Here is a 27,752-nt window from a genome sequence, read left to right as displayed (position 1 = left end):
GTGTGTTGAGGCATACAGGGGGGAAATGGGTTTTGCCAAAATATGTATCTCTGTCTACAAAGTTAATCTTCTCATAATATTTTATTAAATTAGTTATATCTGAATTAAAATAAACTTGTCCCAAATTTCTTTTTGAGGGTAAAGGATAGAAAAATGCACATCTGGTGACAAAAATCTGTACTTTTGGCGTACGTAGTTTATGGTCCATATACTGCTCAAGCAATCAATTAGACCTTATTGTCAGGTCACTGGTAATTTGCACAGATGCTTGCGACAGTTTCACAATTTGGGGCTCGGTGAAGTTACAGTCAGGCGGTGCTTTTGTTTCCGTAGGTCAAATTTCTGCTTAAAAAGAAGCATTTTCACTGAATCGCTTCTGGTCCGCATACGTTTCACGTTCAGAAGACAGCAGGAGACTTTAAAATGTCACTGTCCAAATAAAATAAATTGTAAACATGAAGGTGACTGCAGTTCACACAGAAAGGTAGGTTGATGTGGTCTGCAGCGTAGGTTGTTCAAACTTAAACACAAGTTTCTGCTGGTGGAAGGTTCAAGAGACTTAGCCATGACATTGTACAGTAAGGATAGTTTTGAACTTAGAGCTCAGGCCAGTTCTATGATGATGAGCCCACATCCCGGGGTAGGTTCAGTTGTATCGCCTCAGCGCCAGCTGTATACTTGGCTCCAGGGTTGTTGCCATCCATTGTAAAGAGTTTGCACGTCTTTGAGTTTTCATGGACTGGAGTGGATTTCTTAGAAGACACCGGTGAGTTTGTGGGGCTGAGCTGGACTGCAGTCGTGTCTTGCACTGTGTGCTCACTAGTCTCAATCTCAAAAGTGGCGTGACCCGGTTTGATAATGCCAATGTTGGAGCCAGGTTTGGACTTCCTTTGGCCATGGGCTGGAGGTCTCCGACTGCAGATGCAGCAGGCTGCAAAGAAGGTGAAGGCAACCACCAGCAAGATGGGCCCAATGATGATGGGAGGATTGTTCACTGGCAAGAAGGTACCAAACGCAAAGGCTCCCACAAGAGTTATGTTGATCCCTGCCAACATGATACAGAGCCCACAGGCACAACAAAGAGCTGGAGATGGAAGGCCCTGAGGCCTGGTCTTCTTCTGCCCAGACTTTTGAGGTACCGCAGTGTTAGTTTTGTCGGTGAACATGATGCTTTTGATTAGAGGGACGTACTAAAGCATTCCCACTCCAAGTCACACATTAGAAGGGCATTAGCTGTGAAAACAAAAGTATATACATCAGCTAATTAACAGATTCAGGCACATGTGAATGAAGTACAGTTCAATTTGCAATTATTGCATAGAGGGTACAACTTGTTAATCCATATTTATTAAGCGTTCCATAAAAAAACTAAAAAAATGTTATATGATGTAAAGATATAAAGCTTTCAGGCAAGCATACAGCATGCTTGCCTTCATCAGTTGAGGCATTGAGTATAAAAATTGGTTATGCTTTACAGAACCTTAGTTAGGCCTCATTTAGAATATTGTGTACAATTCAGGTCGCCATACTACCAGAAAGATGTGGCTGCTTTGGAGAGTATACAGAAGAGGTTTACCAGAATGTTGCCTGGTCTGGAGCGTATTAGCTATGAGGAGAGGTTGGATAAACTCAGTTTGATCTCACTGGATCGACGGAGGTTGAGGGGTGGTAGAGGTTTACAAGGTTATGAGTGGCATGGATAGAGTGGATAGTTAGGTGCTCTTTCCTAAAGTAGAAAAGTCAAGTACTAGGTGACATAGGTTTAAGGTGTTTGGGAAAAAGTTTAGAGGAGATGTGCGAGGCAAGTTTTTTACAGAGAGTGGTGGATGCCTGGATCATGCTGCCCAAGGAGATGACGGAAGCAGGTACAATAGCGGCAATTAGACGAATACATGAATATGGTGGGAATGGAAGGATATGGATTCCATAAGTGCATACAGTTTTAGTTTAGGCAGGCATCATGATCGGCTCAGGCTTGGAGGGCCTGTTCCTGTGCTATACTTTTCTTTGATCTTTGTTGTTCTTTGATGCAGAAGGAGAAAAGGAATTTTTTTTAAAATGTAACTGAGGGATACCGACAAAAGGTATACGATTATTACTAATATTGATAGGATACTGGGATATTACACCTAAAATTGCCAACTGCATAGAGGGGATCTGAGACGTAACAGTAGTATTCTTAACTATTAGTGTAATTTTGTTGAGCTGCAGTCAGTTACTGGTCGAATCAAGGTTCCTGTCACTTTTGGTTTCTGTCTCACGGTGGCTGCCTCACAGCGCCAGAGACCTGAGTTCGATTCCGGACATGGGTCACGGTCTGTGCAGAGTCTGCACATTCTCCCGGTGTCTGCGTGGGTTTCCTCCGGGGCTCCTGTTTCCTCCCACAGTTCGAAAGAGATGCTGGTTAGGTGCATTGGCCATGCTAAATTCTCCCTCAATGTACCGGAACAGGCATCAGAGTGGGGCGACTAGGGGATTTTCATAGTACTTCATTGCAGTGTTAATTTAAGCCTACTAGTTATGCTAATGAATAATAGTATAACATGGAAACAGCAAATATTTACTCAAGGCAATTGTGATAAAAGACTACATCCCCAAAATCATGCATTAAAGTCTGAAATACAAGCACAGATTTGAACAACAGATTGTGTGTACTGAATTGTATACTCAGCAGATTGTACAAATCAGGAAAGATATACTAACAGATCTTTAGTGATTAAGAGGATTTTCTTTTGTTCTGGATTGATTTATGGGGACTAAGTGTGGTCAAGTTGCATTTCTACTGCAAAGTATTCTGAAACTATTCATACAATTTATGGGTTTGCATGATATTATAAGGCCTGTACTTATGTGGAAACTCTAAATTGTGATTGGCCCCAAAATTCCAAAGGGGATTGTGGCAGTGGGGAAAGGTGATAGATGGCCCACTGATCACCCTCTGTTGATCCTCCAGGGAAACGAGAGATCCAGTTACACCGAGAGAGATCCAGTTACTTCCATCTGGGATCCATCACCGAGGTCCAGGATTGGCTAAGGGGCCTGGACCAGTAAGCAATACAATTTAAAAACCTGTTCTCCTGTATCAGCCCCTCCTGTATAAGCAGAGTTGTACGGAGTTGTACAGGAGTTGTACCAAAGAGCTGGTACTGTGACACAGTGGTTAGCACCACTGCCTCACAGTGCCAGGGAGCCGGGTTCAATTCCAGCCTTGGGTGACTGCGTGGAGTTTGTACATTTTCCCCATGTATGTGAGGGTTTCCTCTGGGTGTTCCAGTTTCCTCCGGCAGTTGAAAATGTGCAGCTTAGGTGAATTGGCCATCCTAAATTGCCCCCCAGTATCCCATGATGTTACAGTCAGGAGGATTAGCAGGGTAAATGCATGGGGTTATAGGATAAGGTGCAGGGGGGTGGTCCTGGGTAAGATGCTCTATTGGAGAATCAGTGCAGAGTCAATGGGATGAATGGCGTCCTTGTACACTACAGGGATTCTATGAAGTAGTTACCCAGGTTTTTAGGCACAGCAGGAAGATGCCAAAGAGGTACTTCCAGCGGCACTTACTTGCCCTGCAGCAAATGAGATGCTGCCACATTGACCCTTGCAACATCAAGAAAGATCAGTGCTGACATTATTGGCTGGCATTATCTTATCCACCTACCATATTGGGTGGATAACTATTTGCATGCAGATACAGAAAAATCTCAATGAGTTCAGTCCCTGGATGTCACCTCCAAACTCACAATAGCCAAGGACTATCCCCCCACAAGAATGCATTTTCCCATATGCCTAGAAACTCAGACTACACTAAAAACAACAGATTCAGATGCCAAATGAAAATACAGTAAATAAGTGAAGAGGTATTTTTTAAAATTGCTCACACCCCACAATGACCTGACCTCACAAAAGAGCTCTGTATTGTAAAACGGGGGGGGAATTTAGCTCTGGAAAAAAGCTCTATGACTAGAGTTGGATAGACATATGGATAATATTGGAATAGTTTCGGTTAGAGGGTCATTAGATTGGTTCCACTGGTCGGCACAACATTGAGGGCCGAAGGGCCTGTACTGCGCTTTAATGTTCTATGTTCTAGAACTTTCAGGATGGTGAGAGCTCGGCAAGCTGGCAGGGAACACAAATACTCAGACTCAATACCATTTAACACTTTAAGGAGCATGATTGGCAGGAGGCAGGACTTCTGCCCATCATCTGGAAGATGTCCTACCTTGGACAGCAGTCATGTTGGCTGGCAGGGCAGAAGCTGGGTGCTTCTGATTGCAATGGGGCCACCCACCCCCACACTTCCCACCTGAGAACGAACTTAGTTCAATTTTGGCTTTACTGTGTGAGATCTACCATTCATCCGCCAATTTAAAAATTGAGGCCGGGCAGGAGAAGGCCTTTAAGTGGACACTTAAGGGCCTTAGTTGGGGCAAAAGCAGGCTTACATTCAGGGGCCTTGCGATCATAGTCGGGTCCAGCCAGGCAGAATCCCGAAGGGAATCCCATTCTTACAATTTTACACTCCCCCTGCCTCAGAACCAGTCAAGGGAGATAACGTAAAATTCTGGCCTGTAACTGTTTCCTGCTTAGTGCGCTGTTTTCAGGTATACACAGTGCCGTCAGTCATATCTTCAATACAGCCAACGATCGAGGTATATAAAATTTTAAAAGAGATTAATAAAATAAAAATATAGACCAAATGTTTCCTCTTATTGGGCAATCTCGAACAAGAAGTCATCGATATAGGTTGATTTAAAAAATTTTTTTTTCAATTTAAAGTACTATTGTATTAGTATACAGTGAAAAGTATCATTTCTTATGTGCTATACACACAAAACATACTTTCATAGAGAAGGAAAGGAGAGAGTGCAGAATGTAGTGTTTCAGTCATAGATAGGGTGTAGAGAAAGATCAACTTAATGCAAGGTAGGTCCTTAATTATGCTGGCTTCTTTGTCGAGGCAGCGGGAAATGTAGACAGAGTCAATGGATGGTAGATTTAACACTGAGGTAAATTTAACACTGAGATGAGGAAGAACTACTTCTAGCAGAGGATTGTGAATTTGAGGAACTCACTGCCCTATAGCGTGGTGGAGTCTGAATTGCTGATTGGTTTCAAGAAGGAGATAGATATATTTAGAGTCATAGAGGTTTACAACATGGAAACAGGTCCTTTGGCCCAACTTGTCCATGCTGCCTTTTTTTTTAAAACCCCTAAGCTAATGCTAATTACCCACATTTGGCCCATATCCCTCTATATCCATCGTACCAGTGTAACTATCTAAATGCTTTTTAAAAGATAAAATTGTACCCACCTCTACTACTACCTCTGGCAGCTTGTTCCAGACACTCACCACCTTTTGTGTGAAAAAATTGTCCCTCTGGACACTTCTGTATCTCTCTCCTCTCACCTTAAACTATGCCGTCTCGTTTTAGACTCCCCTATCTTTGGGAAAAGATATTGACTATCTACCTTGTCTATGCCCCTCATTACTTTATAGACCTCTATAAGATCACCCCTCAGCCTCCTACACTTCAGAGAAAAATGTCCCAGTCTATTCAGCCTCTCCTTATAACTCAATCCATCAAGTCTCGGTAGCATCCTAGCAAATCTTTTCTGCACTCTTTCTAGTTTAATAATATCCTTTCTATAATCGGGTGACCAGAATTATACACAGTATTCCAAGTGTGGCCTTACCAATGTCTTGTACAACTTCAACAAGACGTCCCAATTCCTGTATTCAATGTTCTGACAATTCTAATAAATAAAAAGGATCTGGGTTTGTAGGGAATGTCAAGTCATCTGAGATTGATTCATCACCTTTTCATTGTAGCAGGAGTGGGGTCATCAAATTTCTCCTCCATAATGTTTGCCATATTCACTTACATGACAAGGATAACTACATTTGCAAGTGATTAATTGTATGTGAAGTGTTCACAACACTTGAATGGTGCTACATGCTAATCATTTCTTTACATTATTAGTGGAATGGATTGAAATTCTGAATCAGATTGTTTGTGAGTCAGTTTCCATAACTGCTATCAGAGTCAACATATGCTTTTAAATAAAAGCAAATTACTGCCGTTGCTGGAGTCTAAAACCAAAAGAAAAAATGCTGGAAAATCTCAGCAGGTCTGGCAGCATCTATGAGGAGAGAAAAGAACTGACGTTTCAAGTCCAAATGGCCCTTTGTCAAAGCTAAAAGGCATGGAAAGTGGGAGGTATTTATACTGTAGTGTGAGGGTATGAAAGATGCGTCATAGCCACAAAAACAAGGGGAAAGGCTAAGAGGTGCTAATGGCAGTTCCATAGAGAGAATAGAAAGTATGAATGGCCAAATGGCAGAGAAGCTGAAATCAGAGGCTAAACTGTGACAGATGAAGAAGTACAAATATCGCCCACTTTTTGTGCCTTTTAGCTTTGACAAAGGGTCATCAGGACTTGAAACGTCAGCTCTTTTCTCTCCTGACGGATGCTGCCAGACCTGCTGACATTTTCCAGCATTTTCTCTATGCTTTTAAATGTTAGATTCTACTTTGACATGACCTGTTATATTTAATACATCTTCCTCTTCTGTACATCAGTGATTATAGTCCTATCCTGTTTATCTTGGTTATCAGTTTATATCTTGCCAGTGAAATTCAAACTAAACATTTTACAGGTTGGTGGCACAATGGTTAACACTGCTGCCTCACAGCACCAGGGACCCGCATTCAATTCCCTGCTTGGGTCACTCACTGTCTGTGCAGAGTCTGCACATTCTCACTGTGTTTGCATGGGTTTCCTCTAGGTGCTCTGGTTTCCTCACACAGTCTGAAAGATGTGCTGCTTAAGTGTAATGGTCACGCTAAATTCTCCCTCAGTGTACCCAAACAGAGTGTGGTGACTAGGGGATTTTCACAGTAACTTTATTGTAGTGTTAATGTAAGCCTACTTGTGACACTAATAAATAAACTTAAGCTCAGGTGCGTGAGTTTGTCCAAACTCGCGCACCTGAGCCTAAGTTTATTTATTAGTGTCACAAGTAGGCTCTTTATTCACCCTGTGGTATTTTGGAACATAATGGCATGGATTTTTCATAGTAATAAGGGCCAAATTATCACTGTTTGCCACCATTACTGTGTAAAACTAACAGCAACTTCTGGAGTCCATATCTGCACATTTCAATGAAAATCTCAAATAGTTGTCAGTGATTCTACACCGCTCCAGAGGATGCTTTGTTCAAGCCAGCCCCAAATTGCAATTGATAATCAATGAATTAACAAGAAACCTTCATTTTTACGCTACAGCCTCAATATCAAAAGATAAACCTTTGTTAACGTTTATTTATTATTGTCACAAGTAGATTTACATTCACACTGCAATAAAGTTACCTAGTCGCCACACTCGGGCACCTGTTCGGGTACACTGAGGGAGAATTTAGCATGACCAATGCACTTAACCAGCATGTCTTTGGACTGTGGGAGGAAACCGGAGTATCCAGAGGAAACCCACACAGACATGGGAAGAATGTGCAGACTCCACGCAGACAGTGATCCGAGCCAGGAACTGAACCCAGGTCCATGGCACTGTGTAGCAGCAGTGCTAAGCACCGTGCCACCGAATGAGTATCTGTGTTTTTAACAGCATTGTAACTCTCACATTCAGATGCCAGGAACAAGTTGTATTCTCACACTTGGCTCACATTGCATTCGCTGATGTATATGTGGTTTCTCCACTACTAATGGCATGACAGGAATGGCAGCTTACATCCTCCCCCACCCCCCACCCCAGCCCCACAGATGTAAAGCTAACATGGAGTGGCCTGTCCCACAGCCATAACACACTCTGAGTGGGTTAACAAGGTCAGTGTTGAGGGAATCTCCACCCTTCACTGGGGAGGAAGACCTACACTCTGCAGTTGCTAACCAATTCAAATGGCCAGCAGCTCCATCAGTCCCGGCTGTGCCAAGAGTGAGTTAGCCTGGACTACGATAGAAGGAGTAAGAAGGCCCAGGGATCACAGAACTGGTAGGTCCAAGGTATTGAGAAGGAATTCAGATGATCAGGGAGGGGCTGAGAGATGGAGGGGGTTGGTTCTAAGGCAAGGGGAGGTTAAGAAGAAGGGGAATATTCAATCTTAGTGGGGGGGGGGGGCTGCCTTCTATTCACAAAGGCAGCCCCTAAAGACTCAACACACTCTTTCTTCAGCCCCTTTGAAGAAAGAAGGTAAAAAGTCCTCTCCTGCCCGGCTGCCCACTCTAAACATTTCATGGCATGGGCAGCAAATTATCAGTGTCAATTAGTAACATCTCAATTAACCCTTCAACATCCATTTGAAATGATGGAAGGGATGCCAATTTTGATGCCTTCCCTGTTTTGGGGAGGTGAGTTGAGGGGTGGGTGGGAAGGTGTGGGCACTTGCTCTATTTTATGTGCAGTCTGGGAAATAATGTGCAGCAGAGTTTACAGAATGCCCATTTGGTTCGTTCCTACTGGGGCGAGAGTCGCACTTTATTCTAGAGAGAGTTCCACAAACATGCTTCAGCTTTTCCATAAATCTGTTATTTTTAATAATCTGAACTCTTCAATTAACATCACAGGCAGTGGAGCTGCGTAAGAGTGAAGCGCACCCTTTGCTGTTGCAGTGCCATGTCCCTGAAAAACTAATTTTATATTTGTGCAATGTGCAAGGTCTTCATTATGATTTTAAAAAGTAATTTAAATTATTTAACAAAAATTATTCGTAAGTTTTTTAGAAACTAGTCAGTTTATGCTATTTCCATTTCTAACATGCCACAAATGTTTATTTCACTCTCTGTGAAATTTAAGTTAAATGGGAATGATGCAGTGATTTTTATTCCCTGGTTTTCAGTCTGTGGGAGTACTTCAATGTGATTGGCTATTCATCCTGATTGATGACATCATTGCTGATGGACGAGGAAAAAAGAGTGATTCATGCCACGGAGATCGTTAAGTCTTTGTAAGCAACTTTCGTTGAGATCAGCAGAGAGTGCTGGCACTTTGCTGCTGATCTTGAAATTCAATATACAGTTTGAGCCTCATACTTGGGATACCACACGGTGAATTCCCCATTCCAGCCGTGCCATGAAGGAGAAAGAAGAAATATTGCACAATGAGAAAGGAGGTGACATCAGTCAAACCAGACCTCTTGGCAAATAGTATTGGCACATCGGGAAACACGTGGCTTGCCCTCTCCGTCTTGGTCAGGAACATTCAGAATGCAAAGTGATAATTGATATTCAAAGGGACGTAGCTGTTGAAACATTGGCATCCACAGGACTAAATTCTAATTGATATAAACAAGACCACTTCAAAGAGCTCTGTCTCAAGATTATAAACTAGCTGAGGCAAAGTCATAATTCAAAAAGATGTTAGAAAAGTATCTTGTGCTTACTGACAGTCACAACCTTCAATCAAATCAGCTTGTCCAAATCCAGTTTCTTGGCATTCTGAAACCACAAAACAAAATCATCCACTGTTATGTATTTTTAATTTATTTATTAGTGTCACAAGTAGGTTTACATCAATACTGCAATGAAATTACAGTGAAAATCCCCTAGTTGCCACACTCCAGCACCTGTTCAGGTACTCTGAGGGAGAATTTAGCATGGCCAATACACCTAACCAGCATGACTTTTGGATTGTGGGAGGAAACCGGAGCACCTGGAGGAAATCCATGCAGACATGGGGAGAACGCGAGACTCCACACAGACAGTGACCCAAGGCCGGAATTGAATGCAGGTCCTTGATGATGTGAGGCAGCAGTGCTAACCATTGTGCCACAGTGCTGCCCCCAGCTCCTCTTGTTTGAGATTGAATGGCAATTTTTGCAAGTCTCCAATCCTGACTTGGTGGAAATGTGGAATGGAGGATTGAACACCACAACCATTTTACCATGTCTGATTTTGATGCTATTGTTTAGCAAGCATTTGCACCCACTGGAAAATGTCATTTGAGGGTAGCAAGGCTGACCCACAACAGCTTAAAAGCCTTTGAAAGGAATAGGGTGGGTGAGCTAAGCAGTATTTTCTCATTCTATGGATTAAATTCTTATGACTTGCAGGAAAAAGCATCACAGCACATTAAGGGACATTTGTTTGCGTAGTACCACTTCTACTACACAGATTTACATTGATTCTCCAAGGCTGAGGATTGAAGAATGCTACACTGGTCATAAAATGCTACACTGGCCCACTCCACTGCCTGCTGGGCCATTGAAGGTAAATCTAAGTGGCACTGCTAAGTGGTGCTGTCCTGCAAACTCATTTCTCCCCTGTATTTTTCATGCATTACAGTGCACATGAAAATCAATGCAATGATTCTCGGGCAGAATTCATTGTAATTTATTGGTTCCAAGCTTGAGGAAAAGAGATATTCAGAAAGTATTTTGCAGTTATCAGATACCTACAGTATAGGAGACTAAAGGTTATTTTATACTCTAAGCTCTTTAATTCCCTCCTTAAATCCTTCACTCTCTTTCATCTCCCTTAACAGGCTTAATATTTACCTCTACGACCACACTTTTGATTATCTGTCCTAATGGCTCCTTCTTTGTTCTATGTCAGGTTTCTGATGATTGCATTTCTGTAAAATGCCTTGGGATATATTAAAAGCATTCTATAAATGCGTGTTGTTGCTGTTATGGATTTATTATGAAAATAGAAAGTCACGATTCATTTTTGGTGTTGGGATCAAACCAACAAGCCCTGAAATATCTATTCCTGAGCGATAGGGGAAATGCTGGCATATCACTGAGGGGAGAATTTAACCCAAATACACGGACAATCAGTGTGAGTAGACTCTAACACTACATTTGTACGTACTGATAAAACATCTGAATGATGCTTGCTAAATCAGACTCTAGAGTGCATGTGAAAAAAAATGTATCTTGAATTAAGTGGGATGAAGGAAGCTCAATAATTGGGATTATCCCAAAATGAGTTGTGTTTTCCTGGGAATTTCCTCCACCTCAATATTAGATTGATTGAACCCATTGGTTTAGGATGACATCACAAATTCAGCTCCCTTACCACTGATTTGCCTTTACCCTCTGTTTGAACTTTTAAATTTGACATGCTATTTGACCCTGACTACAATTGCAGACACTCCCTGACATAAAGACCACCCTCAGCAACAATGCCTGCTCTTGCCCTGTTATGGCCATTCACTGAGACTCTCAAACAGGCTTTCATCACCTCCTGACAGGAATGATTTGGCATTTGAGGACTTTCAACCGTTTAGGCGCCATAAACTTCAAAATGGCCAACACTGCCATACACATTCTCAACCAGATTAAACACCATTTACTCTTCATCCTTACCTTTGATGGGCCCCCAGCCTCACCCAGACATTAAATTTTAAATCCTCACCACATCTTCAAATTGCTCGATGGACTGAACTCATTCTATCTTTGTAATCTCTCCAGACATTCCCTTCCTCTACCTTTATTCCATACATTCTGGTCTTCATCCCATCATTCATTGAACCACCTTCAAAGGTCTGGATTGGACCCTCTGGAATTACCTTCCCAATTCTCTTTATCAGCATCCATTAAAAATCCTCTCAAAACCCAACTCTTTAGAGCAAGATTTTGGTTCCCTTGTTCAGCATTTGTTTTTCCTCATACTTATCTTTGAAACACTTTTATTTTAAAAGACACAATGTAAATGCAAATTCATATAAACGTAGGGATTGATTTTTAGGCCCTGTTGGGGTTGTAATTCGGAGCAGGTGGGTGCTAAAATTAACATCACCAGCCTGCCAGCTGTTTCCCTAATACAAACCCTGCCCTGGGTCATTTTCATCGAGGTGGAATGGGTAGCTGATTAAACTTGTTAATGGGCATTTAAGGCTAATTAAAGGATTTGGTACTGCTTTTTTTTATTCATTTGTGGGACATGGGCATCACTAGCTGGCTAGCATCTATTGCCCACCCTTAGTTGCCCTTGTTCAGAGGGCAGTTGAAAGTCAACCAGTTTTTGTGGCTCTGAAGTTACATGTGGGCCAGTCCAGGTAAGCATGGCAGATTTCCTTCCTTAAGAACATTAGTGAACCAGAGGGGTTTTTCCAACAATTGGAGATAATGACCATGAGACAATGGTCTCATGGTCATCAGTAGATTCCTAATTCCAGATATTTTTTATTGAATTCAAATTCCACCACCTGCCACGGCAGGATTCGAACCCGGGCCCCCAGAACATTAGCAGAGTTTCTGGATTAATAGTCTAGGGATAATACCACTAGGCCATAGCCTCCCCTTAAAGCTGTTTCTGTATCGCCTTCTTGTTCTTTTATCACTGCTGTGCACAGAGAAGTGAAAGAAGATGAAAGAAGAAATAAGAGAAAGAAAGGCTTCCGTTTGTGTAGCACTTTCACAACCACCAAATGGGCTGGAATTTTACCGGCCCGTCCACCGTGGGAATCGGAACAGGTAAGGGGCAGAGTATGGGAAAGTCCATTGTACTCGGTTGGGATTTTACAGTTTCGGAATGAGTGAGGCTATAAAATGCCACCCAATCACCATCCAATCAATCCCATTCCTTTGCTCTTCCCCATAAAACAAAGTGCTTTACAGCCAGTGGGGTAATTTTAAAGTGTAGACATTGTTAGGTTTCTTTAGTTTATTTATTAGTGTCATAAGTAGGCTTACATTAACACTGCAATGAAGTTACTGTGAAAATCCCCTAGTCGTCACACTCTGCCACCTGTTCAGGTACACTGAGGGAGAATTTAGCATGGCCAATGCACGTAACCTGAATGTCTTTCAGACTGTGAGAGGAAACCGGAGAGTCCGGAGGAGTGTGATTTCCCAGTTGTCCTCTGGAGTTTAATGCGGAAAAGTGTGAGGTAATTCACTTTGGCAGGAATAACGGATGTGTAGAGCATAGGGCTAACGGTAGGACTCTGAATAGTGTGGATGAACAGAGGGATCTAGGTGTATGTGTACATAGATCCCTGAAAGTTGGGAATCAAGTAGTTAGAGTTGTTAGGAAGGCATATGGTGTCTTGGCCTTTATTGGTAGGGGGATTGAATTTAGGAGCCGCAGCATCATGTTGCAACTGTACAAAACTCTGGTGTGGCCGCACTTGGAGTATTGTGTGCAGTTCTGGTCCCCACATTATAGGAAGGATGTGGAGGCTTTGGAGAGGGTGCAGAGGAGGTTTACCAGGATGTTGCCTGGTATGGAGGGGAGGTCCTATGAGGAGAGACTGAGGGATTTGAGGTTGTTTTCGTTAGAAAGAAGGCGGCTACGAGGGGATCTTATTGAAACATATAAGATGATTAGAGGTTTAGATAGGGTGGACAGTGATAGCCTTTTTCCTCGGATGGAGAAAGCTAGCACGAGGGGGCATAGCTTTAAATTAAGGGGTGGTAGTTATAGGACGGATGTCAGGGGTAGGTTCTTTACCCAGAGGGTGGTGAGGGATTGGAATGCCCTGCCTGCTGCAGTTGTAAATGCGCCTAGTTTGGGGGCGTTTAAGAGATCCGTGGATAGGTTTATGGACGGTAAGGGTTTGGTTTAGGTTAGCGGGTCATTGTTTTTTAACTGGTCGGCGCAACATCGTGGGCCGAAGGGCCTGTTCTGTGCTGTAATGTTCTATGTTCTATGTTCTATAACTGGAGGTAGCAGGGCCAGTCCAGCTGCTTGGAGGTAGCCTTGCGCTAGCAAACGATGAGGGGAGACAGCAATCCCGGTGACCACCCTGTAGAGGGACGGCCCATGCAACATCCCCACACCCTCATCTTGTGGCAATTTGGCTCCAAAACCCATTCTTTCAACTTTAAATTGTTACAGAGAGCTGAAAGACCTCTGAGTGGCTCTTAAGCTTCAAGAGCCCACTTATCAACCTTAATGAGACAGTGAACCTATCTTCTGGCCATTAATTGGCTGCGCCTGGAAAAATTACAATGAGTGACTGTTTCCCAAAGTGCGCGGACTTCTCACTCACGTTTCAGACTTACGCCATGGTTCAGAAGCCTGTCGGAAAAATCCTGCCAATAAGTTCATAAATGGTATCGTACATAAGGAAGCTATTTGACCCATTGTGTCTGAGCTGACTATTTGTTAGATCTGTCCAATCAATCCCACTCCTTTGTTCTTCCCCATAAAACACATTGTTGTTTATTTGCTGCTGAGGTTCCTTAAGGCTAGCAATGTGGTATTACTACAACAAGTACACTCACCAACACAGGGTTATCTTTGTTGCATGTGAAGTTGTGAACTGGATATTTTAGGCTCAGTCAGTGATGTATGATCCACAATTAAATCTAGATACTAAAAAGCTAGATTCCATTGAGATTCATAGAATCCCTACAATACAGATGGAGGCCATTCGACCCATCAAGTCTTCACCAACCATAATCCCACCCAGGCCCTCTTCCCATAACCCTTCATATTTACCCTGCTAATCCCCCTGACACTAAGGTTAATTTAACATGGCCAATCCACCTAATCCACACATCTTTGGACTGTGGGAGGAAACCAAAGCACCCAGAGGAAACCCACACAGACATGGGGAGAATGTGCAAACTCCACACCGACAGTGACCCAAGCCGGGAATCGAACCTGGATACCTGGTGCTGTGAGGCAGCAGTGCTAACCACTGTGCCACTCCTTGAATACTATATTCAATTTGTCAAAATGGGGAATATACGAGCACTATGAGGCTCTGCCATCAGGTAGCTCTTACCTCGGTAAGAACCGGAGTGAATATAGACTACACGAAACATATGTGATATTTCTGACAGAACATCAACACTGCACTTTGAATTTCTATTATGTTGGCACTGACAGATTTCATATGCAGTCTAATGAAACAATTGGACAATCATTCAATCTGACACTGATCTGAAAGCTTGGGAATGCACCATTATCAACTTGTTTGCACACAAATGAAGTGACTCAAAGGAGGTAACATTCAAATGGAAGAGGAGACATCTTGTAGCTGCTGCCGGTAAAATGGCCTGGCTTTCAATTCTACTTGAATCACCTGTCTCCCTCTGTTCGTCATTCATTGCTCTGGCCTATTTCCTATTATCTTTTTCATTTATCTTTCTCATATCCACTTTTATCTCTTAAGGTCTCCCATGAGCGTCAGCCATGACTCAATTGGTAGCACTCTCTCCTCTTCAGTCTCCAGGTTTGAATCCCCCACTCCAAGGTGTGAGGACAAAAACCAAGGCTGACGCTCCATTGGAGTGCTAAGGGAGTGCTGCATTGTTGGAGGTGCCATTTGTCGAACAAGGGGCCTCATCTGCTTAGTTGGATGTAAAAGGTCCCCAGCACTATTTTAAAGGAAAGCAGAAGAGTCAAATAGACTCGAAATGTTAGCTGTTTCTCTCTCCACAGTGCTAATCATTGTGCCACCATGCTGCCCATGTTTATGTTATAAATTGGCTCACAGTATGTGCAGCATTTAACAAGTGTGTCATATGGAATATGCCATAAATAAGCCACCTGAAACTTGTGGTAAGACTGCAGCCATTACTTAATTGCATGAAGTATGTAAACACAATAATTTGATAGGCGAGAATGAAGACTTTAGTTGGATTTAATGATTGGAGTAGGTATGGGTGTTCTCCTTAGAGAGAATTCTGGGAGGAGCTTTGGTAGAGGGGTTCAAAATCATGAAGGATTTGGACAGAGTAGATAGGGAGAAACTGTTTCCTTTGGTTGTGAACCAGAGGACAAAAAGAATCAGAGGCACCATGAAGGAAAAGCTTTTTTTTAAGGCAGCGAGTGGTTAGGATGGGGAATGCACAGCCTGAGACTCTGATGGAGACAGATTCAATCATGGCTTTCAAATGGGAATTTGATGATTACCTGAAAAGAACATTTTTGCAGGGAAAAGGCAGCAGAGTGCAATGAGTTAGATAGCTCTTTAAGGCATGATGGGCCTCATTCTGTGCTGCAGCCATCCCATGATTTGTTACCAGTTACCAATTATGTTCCATTTCACACATTCTGGGATGTTTTTCTCTTCGCTATGTATGAATCCTTTATAAATGATTAATGAAGCTGCGACTGTAGTTATCTCTGTGATATTAGTGATTTTCACTGCAGTGGTGTTAGAAAAGTCCTGTCAATATAGCTCTTGGCTCCTAACATTTGGAATCAGACAATGGTACCGATACCATATTTTATTCAGTTGGAAATGCTTTAATAAGTAATGTTAATGCATGCAGGAAGCACAATGGTAGACAGATCTATTTTTTTTAAAAACAGGGACTGCCCGGGGCTCTGCTTTGGCCTCTCAAGATCCAGGGTATCATTAAAGAACAAGCAAAAAGCTGGCTGACAGAAAAGCCAAAATATACTGCAGCTGAAATAAAAAATGGAAAATTGCTAGAAATACTCGCAGGTCAGAAGGAACCATAGAGAGAGAAACAGAGTTAACATTTCGGGCCTGGTTGAGCGTGAATTAAAATATTTTATAAATGACACGGAGGCCGAATGGCCTCCTTGTATACTGGAACCAATTCTATGATTCTATGAAGATCTCCTGTGGTTTTGTACAGGGTGAATAAGACTACGCACTGTCTTACCTCAACAAAATTTGATGTCATGTAGGGAATAACATTGGAGAATTGCATTGACAAAATAAAGCTAACTCAATTTCTGTTAGATGGTATCCCAGGATTTTTATTAGTGCTTTTTTTAACAGACTGAATTTCAATTTCAAGATTGTCCGCTACTTAGTGAAAACCATTCAGTTAATTTTAATTATTTATTTTCTTCACCTATACATTTAATCAATTTAAACATGCAAAGAAGGCCTGTTTTCAGGCCCTTCTGCAAAATACAGGGATAAATTAGATGTTGTACACTGACTGCATTGTAAACATCGTACTGAACTTGAACAACAACATCTTGTATTTGCATTGCACTTTTAACATGCCAACATTCCAAAGTATTTCACGCATGCATTATCAAACAAAACCAACCCACACCAGGAAATATTACGTGGCCAAAAACTTTGTTGAAGGGCTAAATTTTAAAGAAAGAAAGGCAAAGCATTAGACAGGTTTACAAATGGAATTCCAGAGCTTATGGCTTGGCAGCTGAGGGTCACCAGTGGTGGACTAATTAAAATTGAGATGCTGAAGAGGCCAGAATTAAAAACAGAAGGGCTCTTTCAGTTAACATCTTATTACGGCTCATCATTTGATTTTGGAGAGCTTTTTAATAAAACAAAATTACAGTGTTCAGTTAAAGATGTGTGAGCTTCATCTCACCCAGGGGTGTTTTATCATTTTCCAAATTAGTTGTTTCTTTTGATCATTTGACACACTGGCAATCGCATAACCTCTTTGCTTCAACACTTACCTGCAAAAATCAAATGTCACCATGTGCTGAGAATCTACTTGTCCTCAATATTGCAAAGAATACATTGCCATGGAATGCTCCAAGCAGTTGCCCCTTGCCATACCATCTATCTCTGGTGAAAAATCTTATGCAGAAAAACACCTTTGACCACAAGACCATCAGGCAGTGATTTGCATGTAATGTCCAAGAAGCCCTGTGAGCAAAGGCCCTGTCAGATGGTTCCCTGATCAGGCTGTCAAAGTCACTTGGCAGAATGTCTCAAGGCTGGAACTTTCAAACAAGGAGCAAGCTGTAGCTTGGCTGGTGATGAGAAAGGTCTTTCCCATCATGCCGTTTCTACATGCCCACAGTCTCAGCCCCTGTGCACATTGCCCTCGAGGTGGTCGTGGTGGGCATGGGACAATTGTAGACCTCCTTGTGGAATGTACCTTTGCAAAGAAAGTCTGGAGAGAGATGCTGTGGTGTTTGCTGCGGTTTATTCTAAGCAGCTCCATGACACAAGAACCTGTGATCCATGGGCTGAGACAAACATCAGCTGTAATTGGAAGACCATCAACCTGGTGAGAGACACACTTTGATCTGCCTAATATTTGTTGCTCCTTTGGTACAAAGAGTTGGCCTCAACCAAGAATTAAAGACCAGCACATTCCAAGGTCCAGGACTGTGCGCTGAGTGATGTGCTAAAGCTTGGTGCGGCACTGCAGCAGCACAATGTGTAGCAAAAAAGGCTGCTGTTTAAAGATCTGTCAGCCTTCATTTACTGAAGGGCTAGAAACTGTGTAGAACACCTCAGCTGTACGCCTGACATGGATTTAATATTGTGAACGTCAAGAATATTGAAACTGTATTGAGGAATCTCAGAGCTGCTGTGTGAAGAAAAGTTGAATTCTGTTGCAGTTTCTGTATATTCAATTTGAAATGTTTTGCCCTTGGGCCATATGCCTGACACAAATTATAAATATCAGGAGTATTGCAATTTTATTGAGCATCTCAGAGGAGGCTGTATAGAAAAAGATTGAAATTTATCACCCTTTCTGTAATATTCAATGTTTTATAAAGTGCATTTGCAAATTTTATGAATAAAACATATTTTGGATAAAAAAAAATTACCTCACCCAATCTTACATAAATTCTTTACCTAAAACAATTCTCAAGTTCCTATTTTAAAGCTAAAATGCTCTTTAAAGAGCATCATTGCTCCTGGCCTAATTGCTGGCATGGTGAGTTGTTAGAGACTAATTGACCTTAATTGATATTTGCTTTTAGCATGTATAGTTTGTGTTGACAGACTGTGAGCAGGATAGAGTGACTAGATTCAAAAATATGTTGGGACGCAGCGGTGACTGAATGTGTTCAGATGATGTCTGAATCTTCCTTTGGATGTTTAGATACTTTGACTTGATGCAGAGTTGATTTGTATTGGTTTCAAAGCTCTTGTGTTTTGCTATGACATTGTCAGTAATGGTTCATAAAAAAAACAAAACCATTTTATTTGTGAGGTGAATTCTCACCATCAATACTCCCACACAGACAGGCAGTTGAATCAGTTTTAGAAAAAAAATACAGTTTTTAGACAAAGCCACTCCAGAAATCACATGGATTAGAATATGCAAAAATGTTTCAGTATTTAAAAAAAGTGCTTCAAACATGTTTTTTCAATGTAGGTAGAGACATTGAGTTCAATGCAAGAATGGAGAAAAATTATGAATCAAATCAGGTTCTTAAGAATAAAAAAAAATCCACACAGCATTGGTAAAAAAGACAGTGTTGGATATTAATCAAGTCCAAGCAGATAGATTGAATGTCTTTTTTCCCATGGCTGCAAATACCCTAAGTAAAATGAATTAAATGCCATCTTGAATGAATTACTAGTTGTGCATAACTTAACTGTCTATTTCACCCAGGCAGGCATCAAGGATGGTTTGCGAAGAATTTAAAATTCCACAATTGACTATTTTTTAAATTCATTCAATTGAGGTAGGATTTGCTGGCTAGGTCAGTGTTTATTGCCCATCACTATTTGCCCTTGAGAAGGTGGAGGTGAACCGCCTTCTTTAAAAAAATGCTTTCTGTTTGATGTAGGTACAGTGTTGTTGGGGAGGACATTCCAGGATTTTGACCCAGCAACAGCAAAGGAATGGTAGTGATGTATTTCCGAGTCAGGATGGTGTGTGCCTTGGAGAAAAACTTCCAGGGGATGGTATTCCCAGGTATCTGCTGCTCTTGTCCTTCTAGATGGTAGTGGTTGCAGGTTTTGAAGGTGCTGTGGAGGCTTGTTGAATTCCTGCAGTGTATTTTGTAGATGCTACTGAGTGCCAGTGATGAAGGAAGTGAATGTTTGTGGATGGGATGCTGATCAAGTGGGCTCCTTTGCCCTCTATGGTATCACACTTCTTGAGTATTGTTGGAATGCCAGGCAAGTGGAGAGTACTCCATCACACTTCTGTCCTGAGCCTTGTAGATGCTGGATAGGTATTGGGCAGTTAGGAGGTGAGTTGCTCACCATAGGATTTCTAGCCTCTACTGTTCCTATCACTACAGTATTTATATGGCTAGCCCTGTTCGGTAACTCCCACAATAGCGTCATGGGGTAATGTTTCAATTCTCTCTTGTTGGGGAGAGTCATTGCCCTGACGCAAATGTTACTTATCACTTGTCAGCCCAAGCCTAGACATTGTCCAAGTCTTGCTGCATTTGAGCATGGACTGCTTCATTGTGCAGTCATCAGCGAACATCCCCACCTCTGGCCTTATGATGGAAGGAAGGACATTGATGAAACAACTGGAGATGGCTGGATCTAGGACACAACCCTGAGGCAGTGATGTCCTGGAACTAAGATGACTGACCTCCAACAACCACAAAATTCTTCATTTGTGTTGGGTATGATTCCAACTACTGGAGAGTTTTACATTTGTGTCAACTGTGACTCAGTATTAATAATTTTGCCTCTGAATCAGAGATTATGGTTCAAGTTCCATTCCAGAAACTTCAGTACAAAAATCTAGGCTGACACTCATAAGAACATAAGAACTAAGAGCAGGAGTAGGCCATTTGGCCCCTCAAGCCTGCTCCGCCATTCAATAAGATCATGGCTGATCTTTTTATAGACTCAGCTCCACTTACCCGTCCGCACATCACAACCCTTCATTCCTTTACTATTCAAAAATTGATCTATCTTTGCCTTAAAAACATTCAATGAGGTAGCCTCAACTGCTTCACTGGGCAAGGAATTCTACAGATTCACAACCCTTTAAGTGAAGAAATTCCTCATCAACTCAGTCCTACATCTGCTTCCTCTTATTTTGAGGCCATGCCCCCTTGTTCTAGTTCCACCCACCAGTGGAAACAACCTCCCTGCTTCTATCTTAGTTTTCCCTTCATAATTTTATATGTTTCTATAAGATCCCCCCTCATTCTTCTAAATTCCAATGAGTATAGTCCCAGACTACTCAATCTCTCCTCATAAGCCAACCCTGTCAACTCTAGAATCAACCTAGTGAACGTCCTCTGCTCTCTCTCCACTGCCAGTATATTCTTTCTCAAGTAAGGAGACCAAAACTGTACACAGTAGTCCAGGTGTGGCCTCACCAGCAGCTTAAACAGTTGCAACATAACCTCCATGGGTGGAATGGTGGCACAGTGGTTAGCACTGCTGCCTCACAGCTCCAAAGATCTGGGTTCGATTCTTGGCTTGGGTCACCGTCTGTGCGGAGTTTGTACATTCTGCCCATGTATGTGTGGTTTTCCTCCGGGTAGTCCGGTTTCTTTCCATACTCCAAAAATGTGCGGGTTAGGTTGATTGGCTATGCTAAATTGCCCCTTGGTGTCCAGGGATGCATAGTTAAAGAGATTAGTGGGATAAATATGTGGGGTAATGGGGATAGAGTAGGGTTGTTGTCGGTACAAACTCGATGGGCTGAATTGCGTCCATCTGCACTGTAGGGATTTTATGATTCTATTCTATGATTTTCTCTGCTTTTAAACTCCATCCCTCTAGCAATGAAGGACAAAATTCCGTTTGCCTTCTTAATTGCCTGCTACACCTGCAAACCAACTTTTTGTGATTCATGCACAAGGACACCCAGGTCCCTCTGCACAGCAGTGTGCTGCAATTTAAATAATAGACTATTTTGCTGTTATTCCTACCAAAATGGATGACCTCATATTTGCCAACATTGTACTCCAACTGCCAGACCCTTGCCCACTCAATCTATCTATATCCCTTTGCAGACATTCAGTGTCCTCTACACACTTGGCTCTAACGCTCATCTTAGTGTCATCTGTGAATTTTGACTCACTACATTTGGTCTCCAACTCCAAATCATCTATGTAAATTGTAAACAACTGAGGTCCCAACACTGATCCCTGAGACACATCATTAGTCACTGTTCACCAACCAGAAAAACACCCATTTACCTCCACCCTTTGCTTTCTGTTAGTTAACCAATCCTTTATCCATGCTAATACATTACACGTAATACCGCACACCTTTATCTTATGCAGCAGTCTTTCATGCAGCACCTTGTTAAATGCCTTCTGGAAATCCAGGTACACCACATCCACCAGTTCCCGGTTGTCCACTGCGGTCATAATATCCTCAAAGAATTTCACTAAACTAATTAAACATGACCTAACTTTCATGAACCCATGCTGCGTCTTCCCAATGGGACAATTTCTATCCAGACATCTTGCCACTTCTTCCTTGATGATCAATTCAAGCATTTTCCCCACTACAGGAGTTAAGCTAACCAGCCTATAGTTCCTGCCTTTTGCCTATCTCCTTTTTTAAACAATGGCATCACATTTGCTGTTTTCCAATCTGTTGAAACTGACCCAGAGTCCACAAATTTTGGTAAATTACCATGAGTGCATTTGTCATTTCCCCCACCATCTCTTTTAGTATCCGGGGAAGCATTCCACCTGCTTCTTTAATGATAATGGTCATTTCCAAGTCCTCACCTGCCATAGTGTTCTTGATATCTCTTTTTGGCATGTTATTTATATTATCCACTGTGAAGATCGACACAAAATACCTGTTGAATGTCATGGCCATTTCCTCATTACCCGTTATTAAATCTGCCTTCTCATCCTCTAAAGGACCAATGTTTATCTTAGCCACTCTTTTTCATTTCTTATTTTGTAGAAACTTTTGCTACCTGGTTTTTGATCTGGGCTAATTTACTCATAATCTATCTTACATTTCTTTATAGCTTTCTTTGTAACTTTCTGCTGACCTTTAAAGATTTCCCAATCTTCTAGTTTCCCAATAATCTTTGCCACTTTGTATGCATTTTTTTTCAATTTGATACTTTCCTTTACATCCTTAGATATCCATGGCTGATTATCTCTTTTCCTACAGTCCTTCCTTATCATTGGCATATATTTTTGCTGAGCACTGGGGAAAAGTGCTTTGAAAGTCCTCCACTGTTCTTCAGTTGTCCCACCATCAAGTTTTTGCTCTCAGTCTACCTTAGTCAACTCCTCCCTCATCCTATTGTAATCTCCTTTGTTTAAGCACAAGACACTGGTATTGGATTTTACTTTCTTACACTCCACCTGTATTTTAAATTCAATCATACTGTGATTGCGCTTTCCAAGAGGACCCTTAACTGTGAGATTATTACTCGGGTCAGTACTGAGGGAGTACTGCACTATACTGCATAGCAGCATTGTGGCACGGTGAATAGCACCACTGCCTCACAGTGCCAGGGTTTGATTCCAATCTCAGGTGACTGTGTGAAGTTTGCACATTCTCCCCATGTTTGCATGGGTTTCATCCAGGCACTCTGCTTTCCTCCCACAGTTCAAAGAGGTTTGGTGGATTGGCCATGCTAAATCGTTCCTTTGTGTCAGAAGTATTAGCAGGGTAAATATGTAGGATTACAGGGATAGAGCCTGGGTGGGATTATAGTCGGTGCAGACTTATTGGGCTGAATGGCACCTGTAGGAATTCTATGATATAAAGGGTCCAACCTTTTGGATGAGCAGTTAACAGGCCAGTACATGTGTTGGGTACATGTATTAGATCCTTTGGCGCTACTCTGAAGAACAGCAGGACAATTATCCATGAGGTCCTGGCCAATATTTATCCCCGAGTCAACATCACTAAAAACCAATGATCCGGTCATTAATCATACTGTTTGTGGGAACCAGTGTACAAATTGACTGCTCCATCTTCCCCATTCCACCAGTGATTGTATTTCAGAGCATCGTGAAGCATGCAAAAGTTGATGAGGTTCAAACCACAATATAAGACGGTTAGCAATGTGATCACTACTCTGACACAAACATATTTCAATTGAAAGGTGCACCATATGCTACATTGCCGCAAAGCTATGAAAACAAATTTTGCCAAATTACCCTCTTGACCCCAAAAGGCGACACCGATTAAGAAACATTAACGTCAACTTAACTAGGTTCTGGCGTTCCACGAACCCAATGATAAAGATAAATTAAAAACCATTCCTTCACCAATCATATCAAAAAGTACGGGCAAAAAATAACCACATGCATTCCCCCACTGTGGTAGACAGACCCTCAATGTCTTGGTGATATTGCAACCTGTCTGACTGCGACCAACTTAACAAGAGTCCTTTGCAAAACCTACCGCCACAAGGAGAATTCATCCTTTTGGTAAAAGAAGTTAAAAATTGAAATCATTGCCGAATGGGTGCAAAGGCAAATCAATTTCAGGCGGTTGAATGCGGTAATTTCCACTTGCAAATCAGCATGCACATCATCTGTAGGGGCAGCGATCAAGGTGAGGAGATGGAGCATCCTGCTTTCTTTCCCTGGGACCCTGACCACATCTTACACTCCCAGGAAAACCCTCCAACTCCATTCCATCAACCCCCGGGGAGGGACTGTCACCCTGAGGTCGCCTCACCGGCAGACAGGAAAGCGGCAGAAGGAATGACAGGGGACTGAAAATTGAAGGGAATCAAACAAAAAACAAGGGAAGAGATAAACAAGATCGGGGCAGTGGAGATGGAAAGGGATCAGAGGAAAGAAAGGTTGGAAAAACAATGAAGGGAAAACGCAATAATTTGGGGGCAGAGAAGATAAAAGTGAAACAGAACACAACTGACTGGGGTTATCAGTCGAGGGGGAAAGGAGAAAAGAACATCTATTAGGATTGAGGGAGCTGCGTTCGGGACAGTCTCTTGGATAAACATGTAACCCCCAGCAGCACTCTGATTAAACAGTGATTTAGAAAGATACTGAGGCTATTCTCACGAACGGGGCAGTCCACTGTCCTTTCCAAGGCTTGACAGATCTTTGGAAGCTCTGGAAGGAGCTTCGAGAGACCGAAATGAGAATAGCACATGTAAACAACCTAAAGATGCGATTCACTCACAGCGCCGTTTTACACATCCTTTACTTTCCATCCACCTCCGGGCAAGTAGCCGGGCTCTCTCACCCAAAGCAGCTCTGGACCCGGGTTTCCTGCGACCACCTCCAGTCAATATCCATCCCGATTACAGCATCAGATAAAACACCGCAGTGTTATTATCCTCCTGCCACAGCCTGTGAACTGCAACCAAGATTGCTTTGCCCTTTCTCTTCTTTAGGCTCTCTGCTTTATCGTGCTGGGGGAGGGGGGTGTTGGATAATTGACAGGGGGGGGGTGTTAACATAGAGAAGGGGGTTGCTGGATGTCTGTTCACTGAATGGAGCACTGATGAGACAAAGTATTCATTTAACAACAATCTTTACAACACAAATAAAATAAGGTTCAGATTTTGGTCATATAATGGCCACCGGGAATGGATCTGTCTCCAATGTAGTCGGTAGCCTTTGGATGATAAAGTCAATTCTCACCTTGCTATCGCGAATCCTCCTTATCGCCCTGAGATCACCACGCCGCAGTGGGAGCAGTTCACTCCGAGCCCCCACTCACAACTGCTCCTCCTCTGTGGTCTCCCATAAAACCCCATCCCTCATCCCACCCCCACAACACCACCCAGTTTTTTTGTTTAGTTGGGGGGGGGGGGGGGTGTGGGCAGTTAATCCAATTAGTCAAATTCTCCCAGGAGTGGGATTCACTGGCTGCAACTCCAGGAGAGGAATGTGAACAGTCTTGCTTGTGGGTGTCGCTTTACCCTGAAGTTAAGCAACACTCATCTAAACCAGTGGAGTCAATAAGACAGAGCACCAAATGCCCACGTTACAAAAGAGACACAGTCCACAAAGGTACCAAAGTCTTTATCAAGATTCAGCACTTTCTCCTCTGACAGTGTGTGTGTGTGTCTATTCTGCTCAGAAGCTGAAGTTAAATACACAGTTTGCCTTCCGGGACAATATCTTCCTTGAATAATCCTCAGGGTTTACCTCCTGTCAGACAGGGAATAACGCTACACGCCAGCGCTCCACTGCACCCCCTCCCCCTCCCAGGCTAGGGGAGCCTTCTATTCCAGCAGTCCCCCTCTCCCTCCTGCTGGCCACTGCTCTGTGTGGTTGCACACATCGGTTGGACTTAAACCTGGTGTTGTCAGACTTCTTACTGTGTAGCACAGATCATCAGACGTGAGGCGAATTCGCTGCTGCAGGCAGCTCCTCCTCAGCTGTTGAGCAAAGCTGCAGCCGCTGCCACAGACTGACATGCTGATTGTACACAAGCTGCTCCCCCCGCCCTCCTGATACGATGGATGGGTCACAGGCAAGACCGACCATGCCTCAGTTCCCAGCTATGTTAGCTAACCCTCCCTCTCCCCTAGTGCTCTCGGGGATATTGTGCGATACTCTTATACCTGATGGAACTGAGGAAGTCAATCCTGACTGGGACACATTCCCAACCTCCCAGCATCTTACACATCGCTACCGACTAGATTTCTATTAAACCGTTTAGAACTGAGGGAGAGAGAAATTTCTTCACCCAGATGGTGGTGAATGTAGTTGAGGCCAAAATGTTGTCTGATTTCAAGAAGAAGTTAGATATAGCTCTCATAAAATCCATAGAATTCCAGTTCAGAAGGAGGCCATCCTGCCCATTGAGTCTGCACTGACCACAATCCCACCCAGGCCCTATTCCCATAACAGCACATTTACCCTGCTAATCCCCCACACACTAGGATCAATTTAGTTTGGCCAATCAACCTAGCTGGCACATCTTTGGACTGTGAGAGGAAACCGGAGGAATGCCACGCAGACATTAGGAGAACGTGCAAATTCCACACAGGCAGTGACCAAGGCTGGAATTGAACCTGGATCCCTGGCGCTGTGAGGCAGCAGTGCTAACCACTGTGCCACCATGCTGCCCAAGTGCCACTGTGCCACTCTTTGGGCTAAAGGGATCAAGGGATATGGGGTTTAGGGGAGATCAGGACATTGAATTTGATGATCAGCCATGATCAAAATGAATGGCTGAGCAGACGCAAAGGGTCAAATAGGCTACACCTGCTTCTAGTTTCTATGTTTCTAACCTGAATGTGTGAGTGGATCTCATCAGTAGTTTCTGTAAGCAAGCTGAACTGCTCTTTAGTACAAAGGCACATCATCTGTTGTACTTCCAACCTTTCCCCAGACAGAAATCCCATCACTCTATGTGAAATATCCATTTCTATTCAGTTTCCATTCACATTGACATTGACATGCCTGGCTCATCTGGACACTCTGTCCCCAGGATTTATTTTGCTTCCATTCCTCTCCGCTGTAAATTTATAGTATAAATCTTTTCTGATTTTCTTTGCTCTTAGCTCAGAGGAAGGGTCATCCAGACTCAAAACATTGGCTCTATTCTCTCGCCACAGATGATGTCAGACCTGCTGAGATTTTCCTGCAGTTTCTGGTTTTATTTCAGATTCCAGCATCCACAGTATTTTGCTTTTGTCCTGACCCCTGTAAATGAGTGTACTCACTGTCCTTCCGAGATCCCAAGCTTTGCTCTGTATATACACACACCCACACACACAATGGATGGATGAAGATGTTACATAAAAGGATTGAGATATGGCCTTTCCTCAGAATCTTCTCTCTACAGATGCTGCCTGAATATTTCCAGCATTTCTCTATTTTTCAGATTTCCACCTGTATGTTTCTTTTTCTTTGAAAAATATTTTTGTTCTCCATGTTGCGAGCTGCTTGTCACTTTAAGTACTCACCACCAGGCGAAGTTATGTATGGTGTACACTCCCTTTGGATCCCATTTTGCATAGGTTCGTGAAGCTCTGACCTGATTGAGACAGAGGCTCGAGATGCTTTTAGAAGGGCCCTGGTTAAAATGGGAACAGGCAATCCTGTGTCAGAATTGGCACTGTGATTTTAAACTATGACGACTCAGTTAAAAATCAGGCTAATATAAAGGCAAAATGCTGCCGATGCTGGAATCTGTAACAAAAACAGAAAATGCTGGAAAAATGCAGCACATATGCTGTCAGACCGACTGAGATTTTCCAGCATTTTCTGTTTTTGTTTCTAATTCCAGC

The 27,752-nt window shown here is 42.6% G+C and overlaps 1 protein-coding gene across 1 annotated transcript; it reads right to left on the bottom strand.

Moving 5' to 3' along the window:
* Window positions 1-402: 402 nt before the first annotated feature.
* tmem275a (transmembrane protein 275a) lies at window positions 403-24,771 on the bottom strand. Its single transcript, XM_080196527.1, has 3 exons — window positions 24,686-24,771; window positions 9,396-9,450; window positions 403-1,233 (listed from the first exon to the last, which is right to left on the bottom strand). Exon 3 carries the CDS (start codon window positions 1,164-1,166, stop codon window positions 615-617), a length of 552 nt encoding a protein of 183 aa, XP_080052653.1. The 5' UTR covers window positions 1,167-1,233; window positions 9,396-9,450; window positions 24,686-24,771; the 3' UTR covers window positions 403-614.
* Window positions 24,772-27,752: the final 2,981 nt, after the last annotated feature.

This window comes from Carcharhinus amblyrhynchos, chromosome 9, assembly GCF_965287045.1.
Source record: "Carcharhinus amblyrhynchos chromosome 9, sCarAmb.v2.hapA, whole genome shotgun sequence".
Lineage (NCBI taxonomy): Eukaryota > Metazoa > Chordata > Chondrichthyes > Carcharhiniformes > Carcharhinidae > Carcharhinus > Carcharhinus amblyrhynchos.
This window is presented reverse-complemented; position numbering and strand designations above follow the sequence as displayed.

Bases quoted from the DNA above. Each gene is read 5' to 3' on its own strand.
- tmem275a (XM_080196527.1), bottom strand. From the start codon at position 1,166: ATGTTCACCGACAAAACTAACACTGCGGTACCTCAAAAGTCTGGGCAG.